Raw genomic sequence first — 27047 nt, 5'->3', positions numbered from 1 at the left:
AAGATTGGCTTAAGCACTTAAACTTTTGGCTGACCTTTAGCTGTTTTTCACCAATTGGGCAAATTTTCAAATTTTCCATTTTTCATATGCCATAATGAGCAAATTCCAAAGTAACATATGTGAAAAAGGAAAACATCCTTGCACCTGATGAAATGCAAAGTAGTCTGTTATGACTCCATTGCTTCTTGTGAAGCAGAATTAGAAGAAAAGAAGGCTGTTAACACACCAAGTGAAGTTGAAATGGAAAGTTTTAGAATTAGCACACATTGATTCCTTTTGCTAAACTAATATATTGGTCCTTAAAGTGATATACTGATCCCTATTGCTAAGCAAACCAGCCAGATAGCATAGCTTTTTACTGAAAGTGAGATGAAGAACAGCAGAGTGGCAGGAATTTGGTGTAAGTTCTTTTATTTAAAAGTACCGTTGTATTGTGCATTGTCAAATACTCTTTTTTTTTTTTTTTTTTGTCTTTCCTTTTTGTGAGAAACTTGTTGTTAAGGAAAGATAATTCTTTACATTCCTATTTCTCTAGACAAATTATGTAATTATTATCATATTTCTTTTTTTTCCCCTTCAGCCCAGTGTATTAATTGTGAGCTACAAGGAACTGTCAAAAGCAGCTTCTCAGTTTGGATCTTATAAGCAAGCAGAGTGGCGACCTGATGGCACCATGATAGCTGTTTCAGTAAGTAACTAATATTTATCTTATGTGAATATATAATAGTACCAAGGGTACCAGAAACTTTCTTTAGTAATTTTAGTGCTTTTTTTTTCTTGGAAGAATGAATTGTAGTTCTTTATTAAAATGTTTACATTTGTTTGCTAGAGGTTGTGTAGTATCTCAGTATTTTTGGGATCTAATCACAAAGAAAAAAAAAAAGCTTTTTAAGTCAAAGTTGATTAATTTAATTTTCTTGTGAGAAAGTGCAAAAGATTGACATTTTAAATTACCCATCAAAAACTGGAAATGTGGAATTACAAATCATGTAATAATTACTGTCTTGTTGGTGACTTTATCACCAAATATAAACTATCTTTTATACTTCAAATGGTGCCTATAGCATCTTGCAGATTTTAAACTGATCAAACATTCCATCATACTGGAAAACACTAGATGGGTGATGAAATTGTTCTTGTTCCTACTAAAATTCCAAAGATCCCATTTTTGTATTTAATGCTGGCGCTATTCTTTTCTTTGATAGTTAACTTACATTGTATAAATCATTTAAAAAGATCTGTTGAAATCAATGCAGTAATATATTACTGCTAGAATTTCTGTTTGTATCAGATTAAGTTTTCAGGTTGTAAAAGATCTATCCACAATAGCAAAAAGGAGACTTCTGTAAAATTTACCATGAATAAACTAATAATTCTTCAATTTTATAACACAGAATGTAATCACAAGTAAACTACTCAAGCACGTTACAATGGCATCTTCATGCAGAAATTCTTCATGCAGGAGATATAGATTGTTGTATTGAATTAATGTGTGTATTTTTTTCTATGATATTGGGATCCACTTACTTGAGACTTTGTGGTTCAACTAATGTTAAGACTATTTTTTTTTATTTGGTTACTGAACATTCAAGTTATTTTTTGCACTTTAATGCATAGTGTTCTATTTTTCCTAATGATATCAGATGGTGTATGCCCATATCTTAAATTCTCAGATTGCAAATTTAGGTTTCACAAAGTAAAGTTTGTAAAAGTTTTTACATTTACAAAGTAAAATGGTTAAATAGGGAGTGGGTATAAATCTGTAGCATCTGCAGTGAGGTAGTTATTGTTTGTAATGAGGGAAAACTGTGATCTGGCACTTAAGATTTTATAATATCTTAGGTAGCTTTAACAGTAGGCAGTTGAACAAGCTTAAGCAGTTCCTACTATTGTTCTTGAGAAATTCTAAAATATTTTCTACTAGTATCAGAATTCTAGTGTTAAGCTGTTGGCACAGTTCTAAACTAGTATCTTGCTTTGGAGTATCATATTCACCATCACTATCCACGTATTGTTCTTTGTTCTTTCTTGGTAGAGTTTGATCTTGTTCTTTTTTTTTTTCCCCAATATTTTGAACCTTCTTCTCTCATACTACTGTATTAATAACTTCTTCTAGTGTTGCTGAGCTTAGATTAGTATGTACAACCATGATAAATGATTCTACCGAATAAATAAATGTGTATCAAGATGCTTCAGTGCAGAGAAGGATACTGGCATTTTAGAACTTTGACTGGTTTGGGCAGTCCTCCAATACAGGTTGTTTTTCAGGTTCTTTTCCCAGAACTAAAGCAGAACTTTATGAAACACCACAATATAAGAGAAAATGTGTAGTGAAATCCCTTGTAAGGTGCTGAATGTTTATGCTTTGACTGTCAGAAATGAGAATGTTTAGGGAACAGATGACAGTGATGAAACTTCACTAAGTTTCATTGTAGCATAGGTATTTATAAGGCAATGTATAAACCTCTCTGAATAAATGTGATCTATTTGCAATGAGTATCTGGTTGAATCTTCCACATTTCAGCCAGCTATCCATGGAATTTGAGGTTCTGTCTAGAAATGAGCCTGTAACAATAATGACTTGTGTTTTGAATGGGATTTCATCTAGGCCCTTTGTTTACAGTATCAGTATAAAGATTACTTCACAGTATTGTTTTACCTTTCCTTCCAGTATAAGGTAACTTTGAGGTTAAATATTTAATGATGTAATGGAAAGAACCTGTAAAGATACTAAAGTGAGCATCTTTTTTTTTTTTTTTCCCTATATAATGATTGAACATATTACCACTAATGGAAAATCTTCCAGTTACTTTTGGTCTCTCTATCAATTTTATAGCTTGGATAGTTTTACACAGCAAAGATATTTGCTTTGGATGCAAGAATTGTACTTTTAATGCATTATTGGACTTTTCTGAAGCTGAAACACGAATTCATTTCAGAAAACTTGATTTCTTTGAACTGATGAACAGAGCTAACAAGTGTTACTTTTTCCTTTGTTCACAGAAAAGAAAACCACTCTTGCACAGCATCTTGAAACCATACGTTTCAGTGCTGCTTATCTTTAGTAATAATGCTTTAGGTACATACCAAGCCTATATTAAAATGTTTGTATGAAAATACTGTTTAACTGAAGAGCATTTGCCATTTTGCCTAAAGGATAAATTTGTGCTTTGAACAAGTCATTATTCTTAATTTTGAACAATAAACTTTGCTAATCATTTGTGCATCTTGCACTTTTACAAGCACTGGATCATCTTCTACTTGTGATTGCAAATCTGATGACTAAATGATTTATGTTTGCTCTTTGAATAATGTTTGAGTTTTAAGTCAGTCTCCCAGAACAGCAAAATATAACTGGGTATTGGATTAGAGTAGAATTTTTTTCAGGCACTGAGAATTTTAAAATGTACTGTCATGTCTAAAGGTGGATGAATGAAGACTTTTCAAATCCTGCCTGGCTGACTAAAGCTGAGGGGCAGTGCCTGGCTTTTTTGGTCCCAGTATGTGTTAAAGCATATGGAGGTCTTGCTTTGAAGGCCTGCTACGTTTTACTAGATCTATTCTGTGCTAATTCTCTGTAAAAGCACAACCAGTTCTCTCATATTTAAAACTCAAGATGCTGTTGTTAGAAGATTGTACTTTTGGAATTTAGGTGACTAAGTTCCACATACCTATCTATTTTCATGTATTTAGGTCTGTATGAGTCAGACAAATCTCTGTGGGATGCATATATCGACTGCATATTTTCATGTCTTCTCCCAAGTGAGTGATATATTCAGCAGATTCTGAGAAGTAGTATAGATTTTGTATAGAATGAATTTCATACCACTATTTTTTTTACTGTCTGAAACGTGATAGTGTGTATGTGTGCTCACTCTACGTAAGACACGTAGAATTGACAAGAATCTGTACATATTTTACTCATTCATCTTGATGGCCAGATGTGGGTGTTAACAGTTATTTCTCTTTCAGACTGCAAATGGATACATCTTGTTTTTTGAAATTCCTTCAGCAAGAGACAAGTATCTTTATGAGCCAATGTATCCCAAGTGAGTATTATAAACTTTCTTTGTGTCCTCAAGTATGGGAAAATGTGACCAAAAAAGTCCTGTGCAGATTATATGATCAGACACATTGTTTTTAATTTTGTGTTTTAAACCTTGATGACCGTATGGAGTATCTTTCTTTGGAGTTAAAGTCAGTTTAGAGAGGCTGATCTAACTGGCTTGCTGTACACTGGCTCAGTTCAAGTCAATTGCTGGAAATTCATGAGTTCTCAAAATTCTGAATAACAGAGTTAATATTGTCTAATTTTCTGATTCATACTAGGCAGTCTTCTGGATTCTTCATCTTTCACTAAACTTTAATAGTTATTTAATAGTAGCTCAGTTAAATATATCATGTTTCTTAGGAATTATTAGTGTTACTTTTTTTTTAATGGCTTTTTTCCCTCCAATTTTACAATAATTAAGATAATTTTGAAACAAATTGGGAAGGAATTTCCTATCTCTTGTACACAATAGTAACTGTTTATAGTAAGAATGTGCAAATATTTTAGTTTTGTGTTATGTTGTCATTATTATTGTCCCTTGTGAGACGTATAATACACGTCCTTTGTTAAAATGTAATGAGACTGTATATTGGATGCATTTGTGGTTAACTTCATTGACTTCTAGTGTGATTTGGCATAATTTGAAAATATTTAGGTGAGATTAAAACTTTAATGGTGTATTTATATATTTGCATGTTTACATGGGCAAACTTTATAGTTGTTGATTGAATTCAGTTTGTTCACAGTAATAATAAAATGCTCTTGATTTATCATTGATTTCTATGGGAGGGAGAGGAGTGTTTTCATGTTCACAGAGTAAGTTAAAGTTGGTGGGTAGATGTCATGGATTAAAGACTTATTGTATGTTGATAGGGTTAGGCCCTCCCTGCTTCTGCCCCTTCCTCTGTGGGAAGCTGTCAGAGAGGTGAGAAGGAGGAATTACCTGAGATAAGGTGTAAACTATTTTACTAAAAATGCTAAAGGAATTTGGTATAATACAATATGAAAAGAATCATTAGAAATAAATCACACAAATGGGAAAGAGAGGCTACCAGTAGGCCAAAGCTGGATGCTTCCCACAGTCTATCCAAGGAACAGCCTCTCAGTGGCAGGACAAAAAAGCACCTGTATCTGCAAATGGAAGCCTGTCAGGAGGACTGGACAAAGATGATGTCATATAGGAGGAAAACATAAAGACATAATTGTTAAATCATGAACTTTTAAAACTTTAATGTTTATGAAGGATTTTTTTTTCACTTCAGTGAGTAGATAATTGTAGGTGTTACACTGTTATAATGTATATTTTTCTTCTGAAATAGTCTTCAAAGCTGTGGGTTTAAATGGAATTTACTGTTGCAACTTATTGTCAGTTTTCCAGAAACTTAGACTAATATTAGCAAGTTATATTACAATGCTTGGTTTTTCTGGAACTCTAGTAGATCAGATTTACAAACTGACTTTTAACATCTGATTTATGTCTTCAGAAGAAAAAAAAAAAGGAGCAAGAAGAAAAATCAGAGAAGCCTAACCTGTTAAACAAACTGTTGAAATAAGTAAATGAAACTGGTATGTCTGTAGCTGCATATAATGCAAATGCAAATGAAGTAAACAGTAAATGATGGAATACTCTTCTTCGATTGGGCATATGTTTTTAACTGGTAAAATATGAAACTATATGGAAGTAAGTGTAAAGGATGCAGTAAGAATGAAAGAAATGTTGGAACATTAGTTTTGTCATGTTAAGGAGGGATTTGAAAATAGCTATCAAGCTATATCAGACTAACTTTCATATAAAAATATTGGAAAGTGACTTGTCAACCTAAAATGCATGTTTTATGAGAAAGTATTTGTTACATGTGCTGTCTATTGAATTGTGAGGACTTTAGAGTGTATTTATTAAGCCAAGGGGATAATATAATGTTTTTTCTATGAATGAAAAAGACAAGGTGCTTTTCCCATAAGAGTTTTTGTTGGGTTGCTCACAATCTCCTAAGGCTAATGCATGGACTTAAGATCTAACTGAACTTGCTGGAATTACTAGTCTGTCTATATTTAGCTCTCAATTTTGAAAACTTACTCAAAATTACTACAGGTCTTATTATATTAGATCAAAAGCCAGGCAGACACCCAGTAGTGTTTGTGTGTAAATTATGTATACTGTGGTTAACTGAAGATTGTTCTGTAAGATTTTGGGATGTGTTGAACTTCTTTTCCTGTGCAGGTGCAGTGCTTTGTCAGTAGGTAGTTTTGCTAGTTCTGCTTTATAGTTTCTTCTGTGTTGATCAGTCATTAAACAAAAAACAAACAAAAAATCTAATTCCCAGAGCCAGGCCAAAATGAACCAGCAGACAAACTAAACAGACTGAAACTTTAAATTCTTGGGGAGATGCTTTCGTTTTCCAAAGATGAAAACATTTAACTGAAATACTTGTATTTTATTTCTCCAGGACTGAACAATTTACCAAATGTGTTCTGTTAATTATGAAGCAATTAAAAAAATCACTGTAAGGACATATATTTCTTGCATTGAGCCTGAAAGGCATCATATTACTGTTTTCTCCTGCCGTAGCAGTGTGTTCTTGGCTCCTTTCTGTATGCTGGCAATAATGATTATGCAGCTGTGCCTTAAGGCAAGCTAAGTTGCTGGCCTGATGGGGAATATAGACCTACCTCTTTTCCTCCTTTAACTCCTTGCACACACTCCCTTAGATTCTAGTACCTTAGCTTGTGAGCCTTTATGCAATGTAATAGAAGGGCTGGTGTTAGGAAGTGATGTCCTTGAAGGAGCCTTTAATGTAGTGAACTGATTGTTAGAATTTTCTGTTCATTAGCAGGATTTCAGAGTTCAGGAACATGTAGTGACTGGCCAGTGGTACATGTATGGTGATTCTCTTCAGTTCATGATAAAGTAGTTGTTTGTGTGACATTTTAACACTCATGCAAACATTCATTCTGACTTGTCCAGCTCTGATTTCTGTAGTTACAGAAAGTCTGTGTTGTCCATGAGTAGTAGTGTGGTGAGTTTTGCAGAATGTTGGGAAGATTGAAGACTTTTCTTGTATTTGAGTAGGTTAGGACACTGTCTTATTGGCTACTGGAAACAAAAATTAAAAGATAACAGTTCAACTGTAGGTGTATGTACTGTTTGTATATGAGGTAAAGATTTTTTCCCCTCCACCATTCTTCTCTTTGGTCACCTCCATGACATGTCAGGAAGTTAAAGATTTTGTAGAATATTGCCAGTTTTCTTTTACCTCCAGCTAACAGACACGCTTGTTCCAAAGTAACTCTTTTATGTTTGAACTTGGTCTTATTCTTAAAATTTGGAATAAGAATCTGCTTAGTGTTTATGATCTAACCAAACCTAGTTTCTGTAAGCAGAATGAGGCTGTAAGCAGAATGAGTACCTCCAGTACTCTTTCTTCAAATAACCAGTTCTGACTGAATCATAAATAATAAGCATCTTGACAAAAGAAGATAAAATAAAACTCTCTTAATGCAGTTTCAACTTGGAAGGAGTTCTTAAGCACTGCAGGTAAGTATAATGAGGTCACGGTGCACTGAGAGTACACACCAGAAACTTGCTCAGCTGCACTTGAATCCTGATACAACTTTCTAGTTTAATGAGTAGTTGAACTTGTGGTTATATTTTATCCCATAAAGATGAAAAATATTGTCTTTAAGTTCTCCTGTCACCTTAGCTCTCATTTAAATACAATGTGCATGTTTTACTGTCCATGAATAAAAAATGTCAGAAAAACAGATAAGATACTTTCTTGGCCTTATGGTTTCTTTTACATTCCTCTGCTTTAGGCAATTGGTGGATGCAGTGAAGTTACAGATGTATAAGGCATTACTGTTTTTGAAATGAATACTTATTTCAAGACTTGTTTCAAACTGTAGATTTTGGTTGATAATTGAAATACCTTGAATAATTGTTTAACTGTCATTTAAAGAAATAGACCAAAAAAGCCTTTGAAAATAAAAGTGCTCTGTTCTATTTTATGTGAAGTTTTTCCTACATATGATGGAGCAAGATGATCCTGAGGTGCTTACCCACATTTGAACTGATAGCACAACTGTTCCAAAACAAACAAACAACAAAAATTTGCATAGGAGTATGTGGGAAGTGAGGGAAACACTTTAGCTGCTTCTACTTCACTACATGTTGCAATATATTGTTTTAAATTCTAGTCTTGTTATACCTTCTGAGGCTTATTTGGTTAATAGCAGCATTCTGTTGTGAATTCTGAATATTTTTCCAAGTTGTTCTAATGAAGAAATAATTTTGGCTCTGTTGATACTTTGCTGGAGCTAGTCTGTGAAATAAATGCTTAGTCCTGCTTAATCTGTTCAACTAAGAATACATTTTAAAAAAAATGAGGTAAACTAGACTGTCGCAGACTATTTTACTGTTCCAGCTCTTAAAAAAACTTTCTCCAGTTCATAGCAGACTTGGAAGAGATTCAGTGTTGGCCATTAGCCCAAATTCTGAGATACTTCCCAGGAGTGAAAGCAAGTACAAAGTTCTGCTTCAGTTAGTTCAGTCTAATTTTACCACTGTATTACTAAAAATTACTACAAAATAAAACAAAAGAATGTGTGATAGTAGAATGGTAAATTATGTTTAACCTCTACATGTGTTACACTTTAAAGTGGTAGTACATGTAAGTAAATACTCAGACAATGTTTTTTGAGGAATGTCCAGAGGAATTTGTACAGATATTGTACAGATTGTTTCATGGGGATGAGGTGTACAGTGCCATCACAGTAGAGACTTCGCTCTATTGAACTGTAGTTTCAGCAAAAATAGTGACGAGACTTGTAACTGAAAAGACATTGTGTGGTGATTTAATACTGAGTATATTTTTGTCTCATATTTCTTTATATCCTCAAGTGGTCCCTGCTTAGGACTTAAGGGCCATAAATTTAGAGTCAGGCCTGAATGTCATGTTCTAACCAACACGAGCACGTTGACAAGCTAATGTTTACATTCCAGTTCATATTACTGGATTAATGCTAATATATCTCATTAGAGTATTTGTGCCCTACTCTTTTGGGGCATTTTTTAAAACTTTTTCCTTTCCTTTAGCAAGTTGTTTATAGGTGCTATAAGTTACCTCATCAGTAGGGATTTTTTTTCCCCTGATTCAGTGTAGTTAAGATTAGTGTGCGGAAATGTTTCGAACTTTAAACTCTGCAGGGATAAATGATGAGGTATACAGTTAATTAACTTATTCTATAATTGTTCTTGGTAATTATGCTTGCACTACATTTTACGTATGTGATTTTTTTCCTTGTTAAAACAACAAAGTTGTTTAGGGCATTGATTGGACAGTGTATATTTAGAACTTGATCAGTTGTAAAATTTTATTAAACACCGTGGCATTTGCTAGACCAGGTCCTGGATCAGGAGCAATTAAGAAATCTTTGAAACTGAAATAACTTGTTACACCACTTCACTTTTAAAATGAGTATGTCAGTTGTCATTCATATAATCATAAAATGTCTTTGTTTGGAAGGGACCTCAAGGATCATCAAATTCCAACTTACCTGCCACAGACAGGGTTGCCACTAGATCAAGTACTAAGATCAGGCTGCCCGTGGGCTCATCCAGACTGGCCTTAAACACCTCCAGGGACTGGGCATCTATAGCCTCTCTGGGCAACTTATGCCTGCACCTCACCACTCTCAATAAAAAAGAACTTCACCCTGGTCTCGCCTTTCCTTTAGTTTAGTAGACTGATAGTGTTCTATCACTATCTACCCATGAAAAAAGTTGATTTCTGTCATGTTTGTGAACTTCCTTTAAATACTGGAAGGCTGCAATGAGGTCTCCCTGCAGCCTTCTCTCTCCAGTTTTAATAAACCTGATTCATTCAGCCTGTCTTATAGGAGAGGTGCTCCACCCCTTGGGTCATCTTCGTGGCCCTCCTTCAGACCTACTCAGAGCAGCCACAATTCTTTCTTGTGCTGAGGGCCTCATTCCTGGACCCAGGACTCCAGATGTGGATCACTTCTCTTGCTGTACTAGCCACCTCTCTTCTGATGAGAACCAGGAACCATTGGCATTCTAGGCTGCAAGCATACACTGATGGCTCATGTTAAGTTTTTCATCAACCAGAACCCTTAAGTCCTCTCTACAGGGCTGTTCCCAAGGAGTTGTTCTCCCAGTTTCTATACATATCTGGGATTACCTTAGCCCAAGTGCGAAACCTTGCACTTTTCTGTGTTGAACCTCATTAGGTTCACAAGGGCCCACCTTTTGAATTTATCACGATGCCTCTGAATGGCATCCCTTCCTTCTGCTGTATCAACTGCACTGAGGTACTTCTCAAACCACAGGAACCTATTATTCATTTTGGTAGAAAGGACTGTATGGAGAACTACTTTTTAAAATCCTTTCTCATTCTTCATAGTAATTTCCACATGCTCTCTTTTAAGGTTTGATTGTCTGCCATTTTCTGTCTGAGTGTATGTGGACTAAGCCAGACATTTCATCTGCTGATGGCTGGCTGCAGTATCTGGTGGAGATAAAGAGGTTTAGAGGTCAGAAAATTAAGATTACATGGAAATCAAAGCTCATAGTGCAACTTTCAGAACTGGCCTTTAAAGGTTGGTAGACAGTGGCTTGTTATTGAAGAGTCCCATATAAAGGTAATGATAGTGTTATAAATTGATCTGCAGATGTTGTTTGCTGTGGTTTTGTTTGGTTTTCAGGACTGTTTATCACCTTTACTAGATGAAACTTCAATTTTTTTATTCAAAACATACTATTGAAGGAACCATTTTTTAGCAGCAGTTATTAAGAAATGTATAGGCCTGAGTATGTTTAAAAAATGATTTTACTTTGTGTGTTTCAGTTATTTGTTCTAAGTATATTTCCTAATGAACTAGTCTAGAATTTTGAATGTGCTTTTCAATAGTGTCTCCACTACTTCCCAAGCAGCTCTTGAGTTGTGGGAACTAATGATGTTGGTGAGTTGGTTGGTCTGTTTTTCTTTTGTTTTGTGTTTTAGTCCCTTCCTTCATTTTTTCAGTGTTGGAGCTCTTGTTTTTCACTTTCAACGTAGTTTTCTAATGAAGTGTTATTAAGACAGCCAGTTCTTCTCCCTGCAAGTTCAAATAAATACAACAGAATGTGACTTCATGTTAAAGAATTTTAGCAGTTCTTACACATTTCTCTTTAATTTGGGGGAAGTCAGGTTAGAAATCCACATCAGGAGATTAATGTGGGGAAAGGTTAGTGAATGAGTTTTGGAATAGGGAAAATATATTTAACATATTTCTATACCCTTATTTTAAAAGTGATTAATGAGATTTAGTTATTTAGATCTTCAACATCTTACAGAAGCTTTGTTAAAACATGTAACACTAGTTTTCTGTGAATAAGCATCTGGAGTATAATGTGAAATACGGAACAGAATGAATGGTCATAAAAAATTAAAAAAAAAAAGATACATCTTGATCTTCAAGATCTGAAACATCACTAGAAGACTTGTATTCTACTTTAAAAATAAACATAGCACTGCTAAACATTCCATGTCATTGCATTTGGCAACTACTGCTTCAGTACAAGCTGGGATATATAAGGATATGTACAGATAAGCACAGTCATGCTGAAAAGGACTTTGGGGTAATGGTGGATGGCAAGCTGGAGCCATCCATGTGCCCAGAAAGCCAACTGTATCCTGAGCTGCATCTAAAGCAGTGTGGTCAGCAGGTTGAGTGAGGTGATCCTGCCTCTCTGTGCTGCTGAGGCCCCACCTGGACTACTGGCTGAGAGAGCTGGGGCTGTCCAACCTGGAGAAGAGAAGGCTCTGGAGAGACCTGATAGTGGTCTTTCAGTGACTAAAGGGGCACTATGAGAAAGAAGGGGACAGACTCTATAGCAGGGTCAGTTGTGATAGGACAGGGGGACAACTAAAGGAGGGGAAATTTAAATTTAAATAAGGAAGTTCTTTTACAGTAAAGTTGGTGAGGCTCTGAACTGTGCTAATCGGAGAAGTGCTGGGCGTCCCATCCCTGGAGGCATTCAAGGTCAGGCTGTACAGGACTCTGAGCAACATGATCTAGCTGTAGGTGTCTCTGCTCATTGCTAGATGAACTTTAGGGTCCCTTCCAACTCAGATGATTCTTTATCTGGGTTTTTCTTGGATCACTAACAGAATGGGAAGTTTTTCTCAATTCTGAGTGCTAAGAGACTTATTAAAAGGTTTAGTTATCTTAACAGATGTGGCCAGTATCTTTAAAATCAGTGAATTAAGGCCTAGAATAACGTGTTTTGATACTTGAGCTACATAGAGGAATTAAGACAGAACTCTGAAAGACAGACAAAAGATTTTCCACAGTTTTACTTGCAGTTCACTTACTTTTTCACTTCACTGTTCCTTCACTATTGTTTCAAGCACAGGTTCATTAACTTCATGAACCTGGTTTTAGTTGTTTCCTTTCTGAACTAAGAATAGAGGAGAAATACTGTTTTGTTTTGTTTTGTTTGTTTGTTTGTTTGTTTTTTAAGCATGTAGCTAGTTGATTACTGGAATGTGTCCGTTCCTCTCAACTCTTGCACACCAGAGAGTTACTTAAAATTTGGATACAACAGTAGCAGATGCTGATGTGGCAATGCAGACCAAGCATTCTTTCCTGCTTCTGTCAGCAAAGCAAATTGTTTAAAGGTCAAAGTAGCTTAACTAGTAAGGCTGACTCATGCAGATGTGGAATGTATGAACGCACTGTACTGTGTTCTCCCTGTATATGTGGTAAGGGTTTACTGTGAATTGATAAAATTGATAAATCGTAGGCAATACATTAAAATACTGAAAATTTTGGGTTTCAATCAGGATAATGGTAGCTCACTGAAAAAAAGATGCATTCTGCAGTTTGAAATAAATGTGCTGATCTGACCTCATAAACCTGAAATCTAAAATATTCTTACAAACTATTTTTATCAGAGACATTTAAAGAGAAAGAAGCCTGCCTCTATGCAATATTATTTTCCTGCAAGAAAAATCTTTTCAACTGTGACATTCCTGTTCTGGCTTGCATTTTGTCCTCTGCAGAACCAGTACTTATATTTGGTTATGTACCTGTCAGTGTCATGTTACACTGTGTGTTACAATAACACTTGCATGTTACACAAACTTTTTCTGTCAATTCTTTTATTTGTTTAGGAGATTGATTTTTGATGAGCTACAGTCCTGTCAGGTTGTTTGGTAACAGCCTGTCTGTACCTATGGGTCCACATGGACTGAAAGGCATATAGTCAAACATCTGGTAATTTCTAATTGTTTTCTGTCCTCTTCTCCAATCCTCAGGATAATACATTGCAGGTAGTGACAGAGATTTGAAGGTACTAAGCCTTTATGTATTTTTTTCATTTCTGAAATACCTGACTCTGGAAGGTACAAATCAAGATGAACTTCCAAGAAGTGCATAGTGATTGAAGAAAGACTCACAACAGTAGTATTATTAACTGGTCAATTTCTTTGTATTTTAGGCCTCATGTCAGTCCATCACAATAGCTGGCTGCTCTGAGGTCTGGTTGGTTTTTTTTTTTCCAAGACAGCTGTGTTTTGAGATTTTTATGTTTTTTTTTAAATACCCTTGTTTAGACAAGGTGTGTAGTCTGTGGGCATTAAAGTAACTAATCTTACTGAGCTATTATTTTTTTTTCTATAATCCTTAAGGACCCCCATAGTGTCATTCCTAAAACATGTTAGTATTTCAGTCTGTAAACTTTACTTTGTCAAAGATTACTTTTCTCTTACCTCAGCTAGCATACATCTTTATCTTTGCTTAAGAGTAGTTCATATTTGTCAAAAAATAGTTTATCTGAATGCAATGTTTTGCTATAAAATGGTAATGAAATTAAGGTACTTAAATCCAGCTGAGATCAAGAAAGTCAGGAAAGAGGTTAAGGTGTCACTGTGATATCAAACTTCTCAAAAACTGCACCTGCTTTGTTATCTGCCATATCTCATGTAGTTGCATTGGCTGCCCTGCTGTAGGGCAAAGTATTTTCTTAGCTAAAACCCAAGATGACACAGATTTGTGTATATGTTTGTTTCTGACTAGTGATGCTAGACAAAAGTCTAACTTGTCTGCAGTGCCTTTGAAATCCATAATTGGAGAGGTTTACCAGTGTAATGCTCATTGCAGCACAGGTTGACATCGTGTCACAATACTTAAATTAAGTCAGGTTTTTTTGTTTCTTGATTAGCTGAACAATTGAACTACGCATTGAGTCAACTACATGAATAAGGATGTTATATTTAGTTTGAGAATTAAATGTGAAATTTAAAATGAGGAAAGCATACATTAAAAGCTTTCACTGTCTAGAAACTGATAAAGTTCAATGGTCTGTTTTAAGGAAGTTCTATATCATCTCTTTTGTACCTTTTCTCAGTATGTCAAAGGTTTACTGATAATTTACTGTAGGAGAATAGTTGTATGAATTATTATAATGTCTGCCTCTCGAGTTGTGAGAATTAAAGATGGAAACATAAACCTGGTAAAAGGGGAAGTGGCCACAAACTATAACATAGGAAATTCCACACAAATGTGTGTAAGAACTCCTTCACTGGTGATGGAGCACTGGCACAAGCTGCCCAGAGAGGATGTGGAGTCATTGAAGACCCACCTGGGTGCCTACCTGTGCAACCTGGTCTACTTTGGCAGCGGGGTTGGACTGGATGATCTCTAGAGGTCCCTTCTAACCCCTACAGTTCTGTGATCCTGTGAATAGGAGGTGAGGAAACATGAGTGTTTTATGGCCGAAACCTGCAGTGCTTTTTGGCAACTGATGAATTTGCAATTGTTGTAATATTCATTATCTGCTAATTGTCTTAGTTTGCTTACATACTCCTTACATATACATGTGATGATACTTCTGATTACAGCTCTTGTTCTAAAATTATGTTCTACAAGGGATGTTCTGAAAGTAATACTCTCTGTTTTATTATGTTGGTGTCAGAAGTAGGTGTTGGTAATATGGTAAGTAGAGGTTGAACCTACTTAAGAGTATTCCATTACATGTTGATGCTGTGTGCCTGATGGCAGCAAAGGAGCAGTCTGTCAAATGGTGTCTGATGTGGAAGTATGGATAGAGCAAAGGTGTGTCATTGAATTCCTCCTTGCAGAAAAAATGACACCCACTGACAGTCACTGACACTTGCTAAGTATTTCTGGAGTCCAAACAGTAAATGTGAGCACAGTGATGGCAACAGCAGCAGTGCTCTGCCTATACTGGTGTGGATGTTCAGGCTCTTGTGTATCACAGACATAAATACATAGCTAATAGTATTGACTCTTGAAAGCTAGTGTTCAGTAACTGAGAATTTGCTCTATAAAATAGTGTTATTGTGCTTTTTGTATCTGTTGTAGTTTCCATGGAAATAAATAGGAGGCATTACTTTTGGAGCAACCTATTTATATATTGTATTGCTCATAGACAGGTAGTAGCTGATATACATCAGCAAAAATCAGTAAAAAATGTGGAAATAAAAAACTCTTACCTCTTTTGATTGGCATCTTGTTTCAATGTTTGGGTTTCTTTCTGTTTTAGAGGAAGCCCACATGTAAAGGGAACCCCACATTATAAAGAAGAACAATGTGCTCCTTCTTTGAATGTCGGAATGAAGAAAGTATTGGATCTGCAAGCTTCTATCACAAGGTATGTTCACTAATTGCATTAGAACTTTTCTCTTTATTGCAGTTACTTGTTAAAAAGAAAAGAGGAAACTGGATCGAAAGCTTTAGAAAGTTGAAGAATGTGAAAAAGTAAATTGTTCAGGAATTCTTTATTTCTGTGCTTGCCAATGCTGATATTTTGATGCTATGTACTTAGTACATTCATATTCAATATTACATTACTTTAAAGTGTGTTTGTTCATGGGTTCAAAGTATGGATTAGATATTTCATGGAGACACATGTACACTAGAATAAAACTGTAGGTGGAATTCCAGTATTTCCTCCATTTGTCTGCATCTTTCATCTGAAAGATTTTGTTTATCTCAATTTTGGGGGGAGTGATTTCTTTCTCTGTATATTTAACATAAGTTGGTGAAACTGCCTAGCATTGGGATGGAATGGAAAAATAACGAAATGCAAATTGTAAATAGGCTTCTAAGGAGGAAATAGATATTGAAATACATGTAGTAAGTGTTGGAAAAAGCTTTCCTAGAAAGCTTCAGGTTGTTACGTACATGTGAATAGATTAACAGTAGTTTTCAGAATTTTTGAGATATTTTTGGAAAATACTTACGTCCAATGTCTGCTGGATTAATGATCTTAATGAAAGCACAGGAAGTATTGTGGATTGTTTACAGCCCTGGTGATATTGGCAATTTTATGCTGTAGATGAATAGTTGATTGTCTGCAGCATCTTACATTTAGTCAAAAGTAGTATGAGTATGATCTACAGTTGTTCATGTACCATTTAAACAGTTCCTCTGATGATACAGACCTGTTAATGATTTCTGACTCCTGGAATAAAACAAAGAGATACTATATTTTATAAGCTTGGTCTTACATCTTATCTTTAGTTCCTACTATCTAAAATGTTTACACACTTCAATTATAACTTAATTAATATAAATTCCCAACTTACTTATGCAAAAGGAAGTAATGTGATGTTTGTTACACTAATTGATAATTCTGTGACATTGATTTGAGTTACAGATTTTAAAGAAAATTACAAATACATTTGTTAGTTTGCAGTCCACATTAGAGGATCTACTTGTTGCTACTGCTGATGGATTTCTCCATCTTATTCACTGGGATGGTATGACCAATGGAAGAAAGGCCATCAACCTGTGTACAGTTCCTTTTTCTGTGGATTTGCAGTCTTCTCGAGGTATATATAAATTTGTTTATTGTGGGGTCTTTTTGGAGATTGCTTTGCTGCCATTCAGAGAGACCTGAACAGGCTGGAGAGTTGGGGAGAAAGGAAACAGATGAGGTTTAACAAGTGCAAGTGTAGAGTCTTGCACCTGGGGAGGAGTAACCGCATGCACTGGTTCAGGTTGAGGGAAGACCACCTGCTGCAGAAGAGCTCTGAGGAGTGGGACCTTGGGTGTCTTGGTGGATGACAGGCTGGCAGTGAACCAGCAGTGTCAGTGAGGTGCATTAAAAAGAGCATGACCAGCAGGTCAAGGGATGTGATCTTCACCTTCTACTCTGCCCTGGCGAGGCCTCACCTGGAGTATTGTCTCCAGTTCTGGGCTCCTCAGTGCCAAAAAGACAAGGATCTCCTGGAAAGAGTCCAGTGGAGGGCTACAAAGATGATAAAGGGCGTGGAACACCTCCCTTATGAGGAATGGCTGAGAGACCTGGGTCTGTTTAGCCTTGAAAACAGAAGATTCAGAGGGAATCTGATCCACATCTATAAATATCTAAGGTGAGGGAGGCAAAGGGACGAAGCTGAACTCTTCTCAGCAGTGTGTGGCAATAGGACAAGGGGAATTGGCCACAAACTGAATCATAGGAAGTTCTGCACAAATGTGTGTGGAACTTCTTCACAGTGCAGTGATGGAGCACTGGCACAGCTGCACACAGAGGTGGTGGAGTCTCTTTCCCTGGAGATGTTTAAGACCCACCTGGACGCCTACCTGTGCAACCTGGGCTAGGGAGCTACTTTGGCAGGGGGGTTGCACTAGATGATCTCTAGAGGTCCCTTCCAACCCCTAAAGTTCTGTGATTATTGAAGAAATACTGTCTAATATAAAATACAACTTACTTTGAAGAGAATTTATTTTTTTTTAAATATGGACAGAACATCCTGTTTAAATTAGCTTTTGCTGTGAAGTAGTAAATAACTGTAAAGTTGTTGGTTTGCATGTTGACATTTTATAATCTGCTATCTTCTCAGCAGGTTCATTTTTGGGATTTGAAGATGTTTACATCAGAGATATGGAGTACTGTGCCACACTTGATGGTTTTGCAGTTGTTTTTAATGATGGCAGAGTTGGTTTCATTACACCAATGTCAAGTAGATTCACTGCTGAGGTATATTCCCTCTTGTATTTACTGCACACGTTCTATAATATGTATCCTTTCGCTGGTCTCCACCTTCCAGTTAGCTTTCTATTTTAACTTCTGTTCAGCTACAAAGAAATTAAAAAAAAAAAAAAAAGAAACCCCTACAAAAGTTCAAGAGTTAACAGAAAAGCATAAGAGCAGTACTGTATTTAGCATTTAAAACTAATATTTGTACTAGATTGCTTTAGGAGCAGTACACATCTGTGGGAGAGTAATTACTAGAAGGTGAAATTTCTAATTTTGTTTGTCTGTTTTGGAATGTCATCATAGTTCTGAGGTCTTACTGCTGTCTGTGACAGCTTGTTTACTAGTCATGAGTGTAGAGTGATTCAGAGAAGTTTCTCCGGTACCAAAGTATTGTAGCTATTTCTAACTTTAACTGTATTTTAAGTCTAACTTTTCTCATAGCAGCAAACATACTTCTGAGTTTGTTTGTTTGAAGCTCTTCTAAGCTAAGCACTTTCTGACTGTAGCTCAGCCTACAAACCTCACTACATTTTATCATTTAATCTTTTCTGATCAGGTAGATGGACTAGATGATCTCTGAAGGTCCAGTCCATCTAAACTATTTTATTCAATTTTAATTACAAAAGATACAGAAGAATTTATTTACTTAAGCCTAGACTCCTTCATGGTTGCAGATTTATTGCAGTTTTATTCTCTTGTTTCTTGTTTTGTTTCCATCCTTAGTACCACCTACTGCTTCTTATGTAGTAGCAGGGACATATTTATAGGTAATGACTTGCTTTCTTTTTTCATAACTTTGAAATAAAATCTACCGTATGTAAAAACTGGTTTCATTATTACTGATTAAAAAAAGAAATGCCAGTATGCAGGGAAGCTGTTTACTTGAGTCATGTCAGTTAATGTTGCTATTTGCAATAGGAATTAACTGGGATTATGACAGTCAAGTAGTAAATCAGTTGTACGACGTTCATAGATAGCACATGAGTAGAAAGTGGCTATTATGAATGAAAGCACTGCTTAACTCAAAGTGTTGTGATTTCCTTTCTTTACAGCAGCTCCATGGTGTTTGGGCACAAGATGTGGTTGATGGAACCTGTGTAGCAGTGAATAACAAATACAGACTAATGGCATTTGGCTGTGCCAAGTAAGTTTTGTAAGAGTGGTTCAGTGGGGAAAAAATAAGCATATCCTTTTGTAACACAAGTACTTATTTATTCTGACTAACTTGTGTTGCAGAAGTTTAAGAGATGATCAGTCTTCCTAGTATATTATGTCAAGAAGGCAGGAGGGAAGGCCTGCTTGAACTGAAATTGTAGTTGACGCTTTTTCCAGCTTTGGGGAGAAAGAAAGGACTGGAAGGATTGGAAATGTGCTACTGTCCCAGTTAATTTCAATGCAGGGTTATAAAGTCAATTTTAAGCAATTAATGGCAATAGTTTTGAAAGGAAATAGCATTTTATAGCAAAATGACAGAATGATCTGTCCTGATTGGGGAAAATGTTGCCTGTTTAAATATGTGAGGATTTAGAAATAAAAAAAAGGAAGTGTAGTTGTGGTCTTTATTTACTACTCTTTCAAGACAGTTCCTCCTATGTAACAGTGTTTTAGGTGGTGTTGAATGCAGTTTTCTAAAAAAAATGTATTGTTTTTTTCAGAGTATTTCTTAAGACTGTGATCATATAGGTCTTCAGGTGTCTTCTGAAGTAAAGTTCTTCTAGTAGTAATAACACAGTATGTTGCCATTTGCCTTTGAAGAACAGTTACTGTAATGCATAGACCTTAGTTTACGCTGCTACACTCCTAATGATGCCCTAGCACCTAGTAAAAACAGAATTCACTTGAACAGCTTGTAGTGCAGTTGGAAACAATAAAAATCTGTGGATCCTATATATGTGTATGTTAACAGAGAATTAAAAGGTCTTGGTGTATGAGTTATTGTAATTTTTTTTTCAGGTCCTCCATTGCATTCTTAATGCACTTTACAAAATATTTATGAGCTAAATATATAAATATTTTTATATATAAATATATAAATATAACTTGGTATGTCTGTTCTTCAACAAGTTTGTAAATAAGTTGTTCTGTTGTATCTGGACAAGTTGAGTTAATTAAAAAACAGAGTTACATATGAAAATTAAAGTGTAACCTGTTTTATTAATATCTTGAAACTGATGAGAAGTTCAGATGGATTGTCTGAATTGCTTGTAATCTCTTTCAGTGGCTCTGTGCAGGTTTATACAATAGATACTACCACTGGAGCCATGCAGTTTTCTCATAAGTTGGAGCTAACACCAAAACAATATCCTGGTGAGCTAATTTTATTACTAGAATTTTCCAGCTGTTTTTTGGGCACATGTTTTTAACTACTTAGAAATTATTTGTTATTGTCTGTTATCACTAATGGCATTAGTTATATACTTTTGCACAGTTAAACTGAATTACTCTCGTGTATTTACTCTTTGCTGCTTGCTTGTGATTTTTATCTTTTACATTACTTGCTAAGAAAATGAGAGATTATTGTCAAAACTGTTAATGAATGTAGTAAAACAGGCAGGAGTTAACTTGAAATAATTGACATGCAGAGTGCTAAGATTACAGAAAACATTTTTTTTAGTAATTCAGCAATCCCCTGCCAGAACTGCAGTGAACAAAAAGTGAATTTTTAGTGTAGACTTTTAAGTGAGAAGCATAAAAAGGGATTAGTTGTGTCTTAAACTGAACATGTAAATTTCAACTGAAATAAAAAAAAATAGGTAAGTGGGAGTTTCACAGTTCTGTGATGTGCCAGAGGAAGAAGTTTCAAGAGTGGCAATAAAATCTTACTTTTCCTGAAAACTATCTTACCAGAGTTGCAGTGATGCAATTGTTGTAGCATGGTGTGTTTCTGGCCTGTTTTCATGTGTTTTTAGTTTTCTACCCAACATATATTTGAAAGAAAATGTTAATTCTTGATTTGTCTTTTATTCATGCGGTTGAATGCAACAAAAACTTACTGAAAATATCTATTATTTGTTTCTTTAAGATTTGGTTTCTACTGTTATGTTCTCCAGCTGCTGTCATCTTAACGTTTTCTCACATGCTATTTTACTGCTTTTTACTGTTTTACTGTTTTTAAACAGATATTTGGAATAAAACGGGGCCTGTCAAGCTAATCAGATGGTCACCTGATAGCTGTGTTGTTATGGTGACCTGGGAATGTGGAGGCTTGTCCTTATGGAGTGTTTTTGGTGCTCAGCTTATTTGTACTTTAGGAGGTGATTTTGCGTGAGTATCTTTCTCTCATTAAATTGTAAACATTATATTAGGGCACTTTATTTTCTTATGATCTTAATTATAAAAGTAATGCATTATCTTATTTTTTGATCTTGTTCTTTTATAACTCCTTAGTTATGGGAGTCATTGAATGTTATTTAGTAGTTTAGTAGTTATCTTTCTGCCCACAGTAGCTAATACCCCTTATAGCAGGCAAATATTGTTAGAACTGCCTTGGTGCCCATATATATTTACTGGACATTTTCTAACAATGTAGGAATCACAATATAGCTCACTCTAGACACGTAACAATCACTTTACCATTTAGGCATTATAGTTGAAGATGACTGTAAAGATAAAATCATGTGACAATACAAAGATAAGATACTTCCTTATTTTGATGAAGGAATTGCAAAGTCAAACTTTTTGTTCTGTTTTTAAGGTATCAGTCTGATGGTACCAAAAAGGACCCCCTAAAGATCAGTTCTATGGTAAGTATGAATGCAAAAATACTATCACAGAGGATGCCTGTTAATTTTTTATTATTCTTAATTGTTGTAAAACTTTTCAGAAAAGCAAACTGGCTTTCTTTAGCTTTATTACACTTAATAAGTAAGATATGTATACTGTTCTTCCTAACACAAATGTTTCACTAAGAGGGGACAGCTAATGACTGTTGTAGTGTTGCTTGTAAGGGTGAATGCTTTTGCTGTTTCTCTTCTTTTTTAATTACTATTATTTACATCTAGACTTGGGGTTCAGAAGGGTATCATCTGTGGGTGATTTATGGGAATTCTTCTCAAAACATCAAGTCTGAAAGAGATGCAAAAAATGAAGCTCACCAAAGTGGTATTCTGCAGTTTCACTTCATCAAGAGCGCACTCACTGTTAACCCTTGTATGGTAAGGATTTTTGTTATTTGTTGAGTTATTCTTTGTTAAATTGGTCATCTTATAGTGAAGTCTTTGGGATGATTGTGTGAAAATATGGCTATGAAGTAATGTAAAATTATAGGTTACATAGATTTTAACCAATGTGAAGGTTGGAAACAGCCATAATGGCTATTTTTCATGTTGTTTAATTTGCTAATAAAGTGATCAAATGTTTTCCCTTTTTTTTTTCTGTACACAGTGCTGAATGTTAATTTAGTTTTATTTTATTTTAATATAGAGTAACCAGGAACAAGTCGTTCTGCAAGGAGAAGATCGTTTGTATTTGAACTGTGGTGATGCAACACAGGCTCAGAATCCCAGAAATACTTCAGCATACTCTGAACATAAGCCAGCCAGGGAGAGAGTTCCATTTTCAGATGGCAGTTTAGATTCTCAGGGTTTAAGCACTTTACTAGGGCACCGGCATTGGCATGTTGTACAGGTACTTCCTACTGGTTGTCCATGTGTTCTATGCTTGCTAGAATTTGTAGCTAATTTCATCACTCTCTGCCATACTTCTTTTCTCTAGTATGAAATTATTGCCATTGTACTTTCTCTTGGGTACAGCTTCTTGACAAATGATAAAGGGATATTGACCATGTCAACTTTGTGACTGTATTTACAGTCTAATCAATGAGAAAATCAGAATATCTTTTTGATTCTTGGGAAAAGAAGTTTAATTCCATTTCAGTTATTTGAGTGGGAGAGTATGTGTGACATGCAAGAAATCCTTAAGGGATTAGTTCTGTTCTTTATACATTTATGCAGATTGCTTTAAGCATGTGCAGCTGATAAATACAGTCTTATGATGTTGGCTGTGTTTCAAGTAGACTTGTATGGCATCTGTCTGTGTATTTCAAACCTGCCAATGCCTTCCCAAATTCTTGGGAAGAAATTACTTCCAGGGAGTAGTAATGGCACAGATTGCTTTTTCTCTGTCATAGAAAAACTAAATATCTTCTTTTGTGTCATTCATGTATCATCTTCTATGGTGGATTGTGAGATGTTTTAAAAAACTTTTATTTGGAAAATTGTGTACCAATATGTTATTTTTCACACAGAACAATAATTGCTATTATGAAGCAACACCTGACACTTAAGTATGTATGTAAGATCCTAAATACAGTTGAATTTCCACTTTATCTGGTCAGATAGCACTTCTGCACTCTGAAACTGAGGTAGGAGGGCAAAGTCCTCATTCAGTTTGGGAAGAAAACTAGGGCAACTGAGACTTTTTGTGGGGAACAACTTACCTCTGAGACCTAGCAGTTAGTTCATGATGAAGGCAGTTACCTGTCCTGTGTTAGACCAAGGACTGGAGTTTGGTCCTGGATCATCTCTTTGATCTCTCATGTCATGAGGAATCCAGAGCAAAGCTGTATTTTGACACATCCCAGGGAAGTGCTCTCATAACAGGGCTCTTGAGCATGCTGGTTTGCATTCCTGATTGGATTAGAAATTTCATCTGAACACGGGAAGTCCTTCCTGACTGCTGCATTTATCAAAATTTGTACATTCCCAAGAGAGATTCTTTTGGAAGAGGTGTTAGTTATTAATCTGTGATGTTGTATTGTATGTTGTTAATGCACTTTTATATTTCTTGTATTAACAGTCTAGCCTTTATGATTTGATAGTGGTATTGGGGAAAAAAGTAATTATAGTTAAAATAGAAATCTCAACATCAAAGATGTTGTAATTAATCCCTACTTTTTTGATGCTTTGTATAGTAATTTTTGTTTGTTTTGATGTTTTTTTCCTTTAGATTCATAGTACTTATCTAGAAAGCAACTGGCCAATAAGGGTGAGTGATTTTTAAGAATGTGTTCTTTAGAAGTATTGGGTTCTTTGAACCAGTTCTAAAAGTTGAAATCATTGTTTTAAATTACAGAAGGAACAGTTTGTAGAAAATGTTTGTAGAAAACACAAAGTCTGTGAAGTATCTTTGATGTTTCATGCTTCGTGGTGATGTACCTGAATTTGTTTTGTTTTCTTTTGACCAGTTTTCAGCTATTGACAAGCTTGGGCAGAATGTAGCTGTTGTTGGCAAGTTTGGTTTTGCACATTATTCCTTACTCACCAAAAAATGGAAGCTGTTTGGAAACATTACCCAGGTGAGAGGTTATATAACTTTATTTGGAAATACTCTGGAGGTCATATTTGTTGGAATGTTTTTCTCAGAGAAAGCTTGAAGTATCTTTTTAAGATTAGCAGTTTGTAGACACAGTAATTTTTCATATTTTTTTAGTGAACTGCCTGAAATATCTTGTGGTTTTGGTGTAATTGTTCATGTCTGATTATTAACTGTTTCAAATATGACTGCATTTGGTCAGACGCTGCCTTATGTCTTGTCTGAGAGTTTGTGTGCAGCCCTGCTTTGAATGATAAGCTAATAAATTCTGTCCAGAAGAAAGCTAATTTGAGAGAGCTGGGGCTTGCCGGTAGGCTAGGGAAATGTAAAGTTGTGTTTTGTAGAGTGTTAATTTGTCTTTCATTTACAGTTCTTCAGTACTTTCATTATTTTCAAACAGCAGAAACGTTTGCTTTTGTAGACTGTTTCTACTATCAGTAAAGTTTGTGTAGATCATGTCTGTCTTTGGGATTACCTGCAGAATGTACATATATGCATGTCCATATGTATTTTTGTGTGTATGTATGTAGGTCACTCCAAAAGTAATGTCTCCCTACTTAATTCCGTAGGAGCTATAACATACAAAGAGCATAAAGCACTATTTTGTAGAGAAAATTCTCAGCTAAAAAGCACTAGTTTTCAGCATAATCACCACCATTAGCATTGTCAGCAGTGAACAAGAGCCTGCATACTGCCCTCATAAAAATAGGCACCAGCAGAGGTGATGACCCACTGTCACTACTGTGGGAACAGTACACCCACAACCTCACTGTGCTCACATCCACTGGTTGATCTCCAATTTATGTTTAGCATGCATCAGTAAAAGTCAGTGGGTGACATACATTTGCTCTGTCCACACCTCCATGTTAGACACCATTTTGTCAGACCATCCCTCTGCTGCCATCTGTCACATGGCAACCAAATATAGTGACATATTGGTGGAAGAGTTTAACTTCTACTGCCATCCTACAAGCATCAGCCTCTGATGTTACAGACCAACATAATAAAATAGGAGGCATTGCGTTCAAAGTTGCTTTTATGTAGGTATATATGCATCTGTCATCTGCTTGCCCTTTTTTTCCTTTTCAGGAGCAAAATATGATGGTAACAGGTGGCTTAGCTTGGTGGAATGACTTCATTGTTCTTGCATGTTATAATTTAAATGATCACCAGGAAGAGGTGAGATATTTTTCTTCAAAATTTATAAATCTTTCTCAGCATAGTAGATCTGTTACAAAGCAGTAGTATAAATGTGAAAAACTTAATATGTAGATGACTTTTGGTCACTTTCAAGAAATCTTAATTAATACGTAAGTAATGCGTGGAAGTTTATTGCTATTAAAAACTATTTTCTGCTGACTACTGTGAGTGCTCATTGTTCTGAAAACTTACTGAGGTTTTTTTAGTGTTAGCACAAAGCCTGTTGTAAGATTTCAATTTACAGTTTTTGGAGTGACTTGTAATGTTTTAAATTAAGTGAGCAGGCAAACTTCAATTAATTCTTTTTCTTTTTCCAAACTAGTGAATGAAATTCTTTCCTTAAGTTTTTTCAGTACTTCTCTCTTGTTCTTTAGCTAGTTTAGATGCAGAAGCATAATGTAAAATAAATATACTTGAATGTTGGAGTGCTATCAGTTTGGTAGTAAATGGTATCTGTATTTAAACTACCCGTTTTCTTCATAGCTGAGAATCTACCTGCGAACATCTAATCTTGACAATGCATTTGCGCACATCACCAAAGTGCAAGCAAACACATTACTACTGAGTGTCTTCCGGGACATTGTAATATTGTTCAGAGCAGATTGTTCCATTTGCCTTTACAGTATTGAGAGAAGGCATGAAGGGTGAGTGTTAGTATTTGAATGCTTTCTTGTGGTAATGTACTTTTAAATCTGTTCTCAGTTTGAGTGAATTCTTAGAGCAAAATAAATAAAGTTGTTTGTGAATTTGTTAAGTCAGATTATTAAGTGTAGTGTTAGAGGGTAAGTATTATCTGTGTACACAGGTGATAATTCATGAGTTTTGTCACTTGACTATATTCAAATTCACATACTAGATGCAAGGTTTATGACTGAGGTACACATGTTCCAAGCTATGTCTGTACAAATGTGTGCCATTTTCTACCTGATAGTAACTTGAAGATTGTATGTAAATAGAAAATGAATACTGATTGACTCTGATTAATAGTGATTGACACCTACTTCCCTGAGTATTTTCAATACAAACTGTTTCTAATGCTACAAGTAGTAATCTGTGGGCATAGGGGAGGAATAGCAAAGAAGGAAAGAAGTTTGGTTTGTGGTGTGGTCATGGGGAACTGTTCTGGTGCAAAAGAAGCAGCAAAAACCAAACATTTTCAGAGAATAAGACTAGTAGCACTGGAGAAGATAGAGATCCTAGATAAGTTTAGAGTATCTGAGTTGGTGATTTTAATTCCATATTGTAGATTTGGTTTCAGTAAGAAGAGAACTTTTCAACACAAAGTAAGCTGTTGACCCGCTTCAGAGGAAAGTTTTCAATGGTGTTTTTTTCACAAAACCCAAATTGGATTAGGTCAGATCTCCTGGAGGGTAACTGAAGTCTTGTTCTGAACTGACTAATGATATCTTCCATACACTTACACAGTTCTTTGTTACCCAAAAGGGTCAAGATAGAGTTGCTTAGCTTTGTAAGCTT

The 27047-nt window shown here is 35.5% G+C and overlaps 1 protein-coding gene across 3 annotated transcripts in view; it reads left to right on the top strand.

Annotated features, from left to right (window-relative positions):
- The window catches only part of RIC1 (RIC1 homolog, RAB6A GEF complex partner 1), a 49105-nt gene that overhangs the window by 9810 nt on the left and 12248 nt on the right, over nucleotides 1–27047 (top strand). The window contains exons 2-16 of one of the 3 annotated variants that reach the window (XM_065744159.1): nucleotides 581–688; nucleotides 3973–4049; nucleotides 15618–15725; nucleotides 16766–16908; nucleotides 17926–18059; nucleotides 19112–19203; nucleotides 20278–20366; nucleotides 21179–21323; nucleotides 21754–21802; nucleotides 22061–22213; nucleotides 22482–22685; nucleotides 24006–24044; nucleotides 24244–24354; nucleotides 25461–25550; nucleotides 26055–26215. In XM_065744159.1, the coding sequence (XP_065600231.1) occupies nucleotides 581–688; nucleotides 3973–4049; nucleotides 15618–15725; nucleotides 16766–16908; nucleotides 17926–18059; nucleotides 19112–19203; nucleotides 20278–20366; nucleotides 21179–21323; nucleotides 21754–21802; nucleotides 22061–22213; nucleotides 22482–22685; nucleotides 24006–24044; nucleotides 24244–24354; nucleotides 25461–25550; nucleotides 26055–26215 (1703 nt within the window). Of the gene's footprint in view, nucleotides 1–580; nucleotides 689–3972; nucleotides 4050–15617; nucleotides 15726–16765; nucleotides 16909–17922; nucleotides 18060–19111; nucleotides 19204–20277; nucleotides 20367–21178; nucleotides 21324–21753; nucleotides 21803–22060; nucleotides 22214–22481; nucleotides 22686–24005; nucleotides 24045–24243; nucleotides 24355–25460; nucleotides 25551–26054; nucleotides 26216–27047 lie in introns of all 3 variants that reach the window. The other 2 variants (XM_065744160.1, XM_065744158.1) reach the window with 2 other exon arrangements.

Source organism: Cyrtonyx montezumae, unplaced genomic scaffold, assembly GCF_038088225.1.
Source record: "Cyrtonyx montezumae isolate F1298 unplaced genomic scaffold, pur_monq_1.0 scaffold_30, whole genome shotgun sequence".
Classification (NCBI taxonomy): Eukaryota; Metazoa; Chordata; class Aves; order Galliformes; family Odontophoridae; genus Cyrtonyx; species Cyrtonyx montezumae.
Note: the sequence above shows the minus strand (reverse complement) of the source record. Positions and strands in the feature narration are given on the sequence as shown.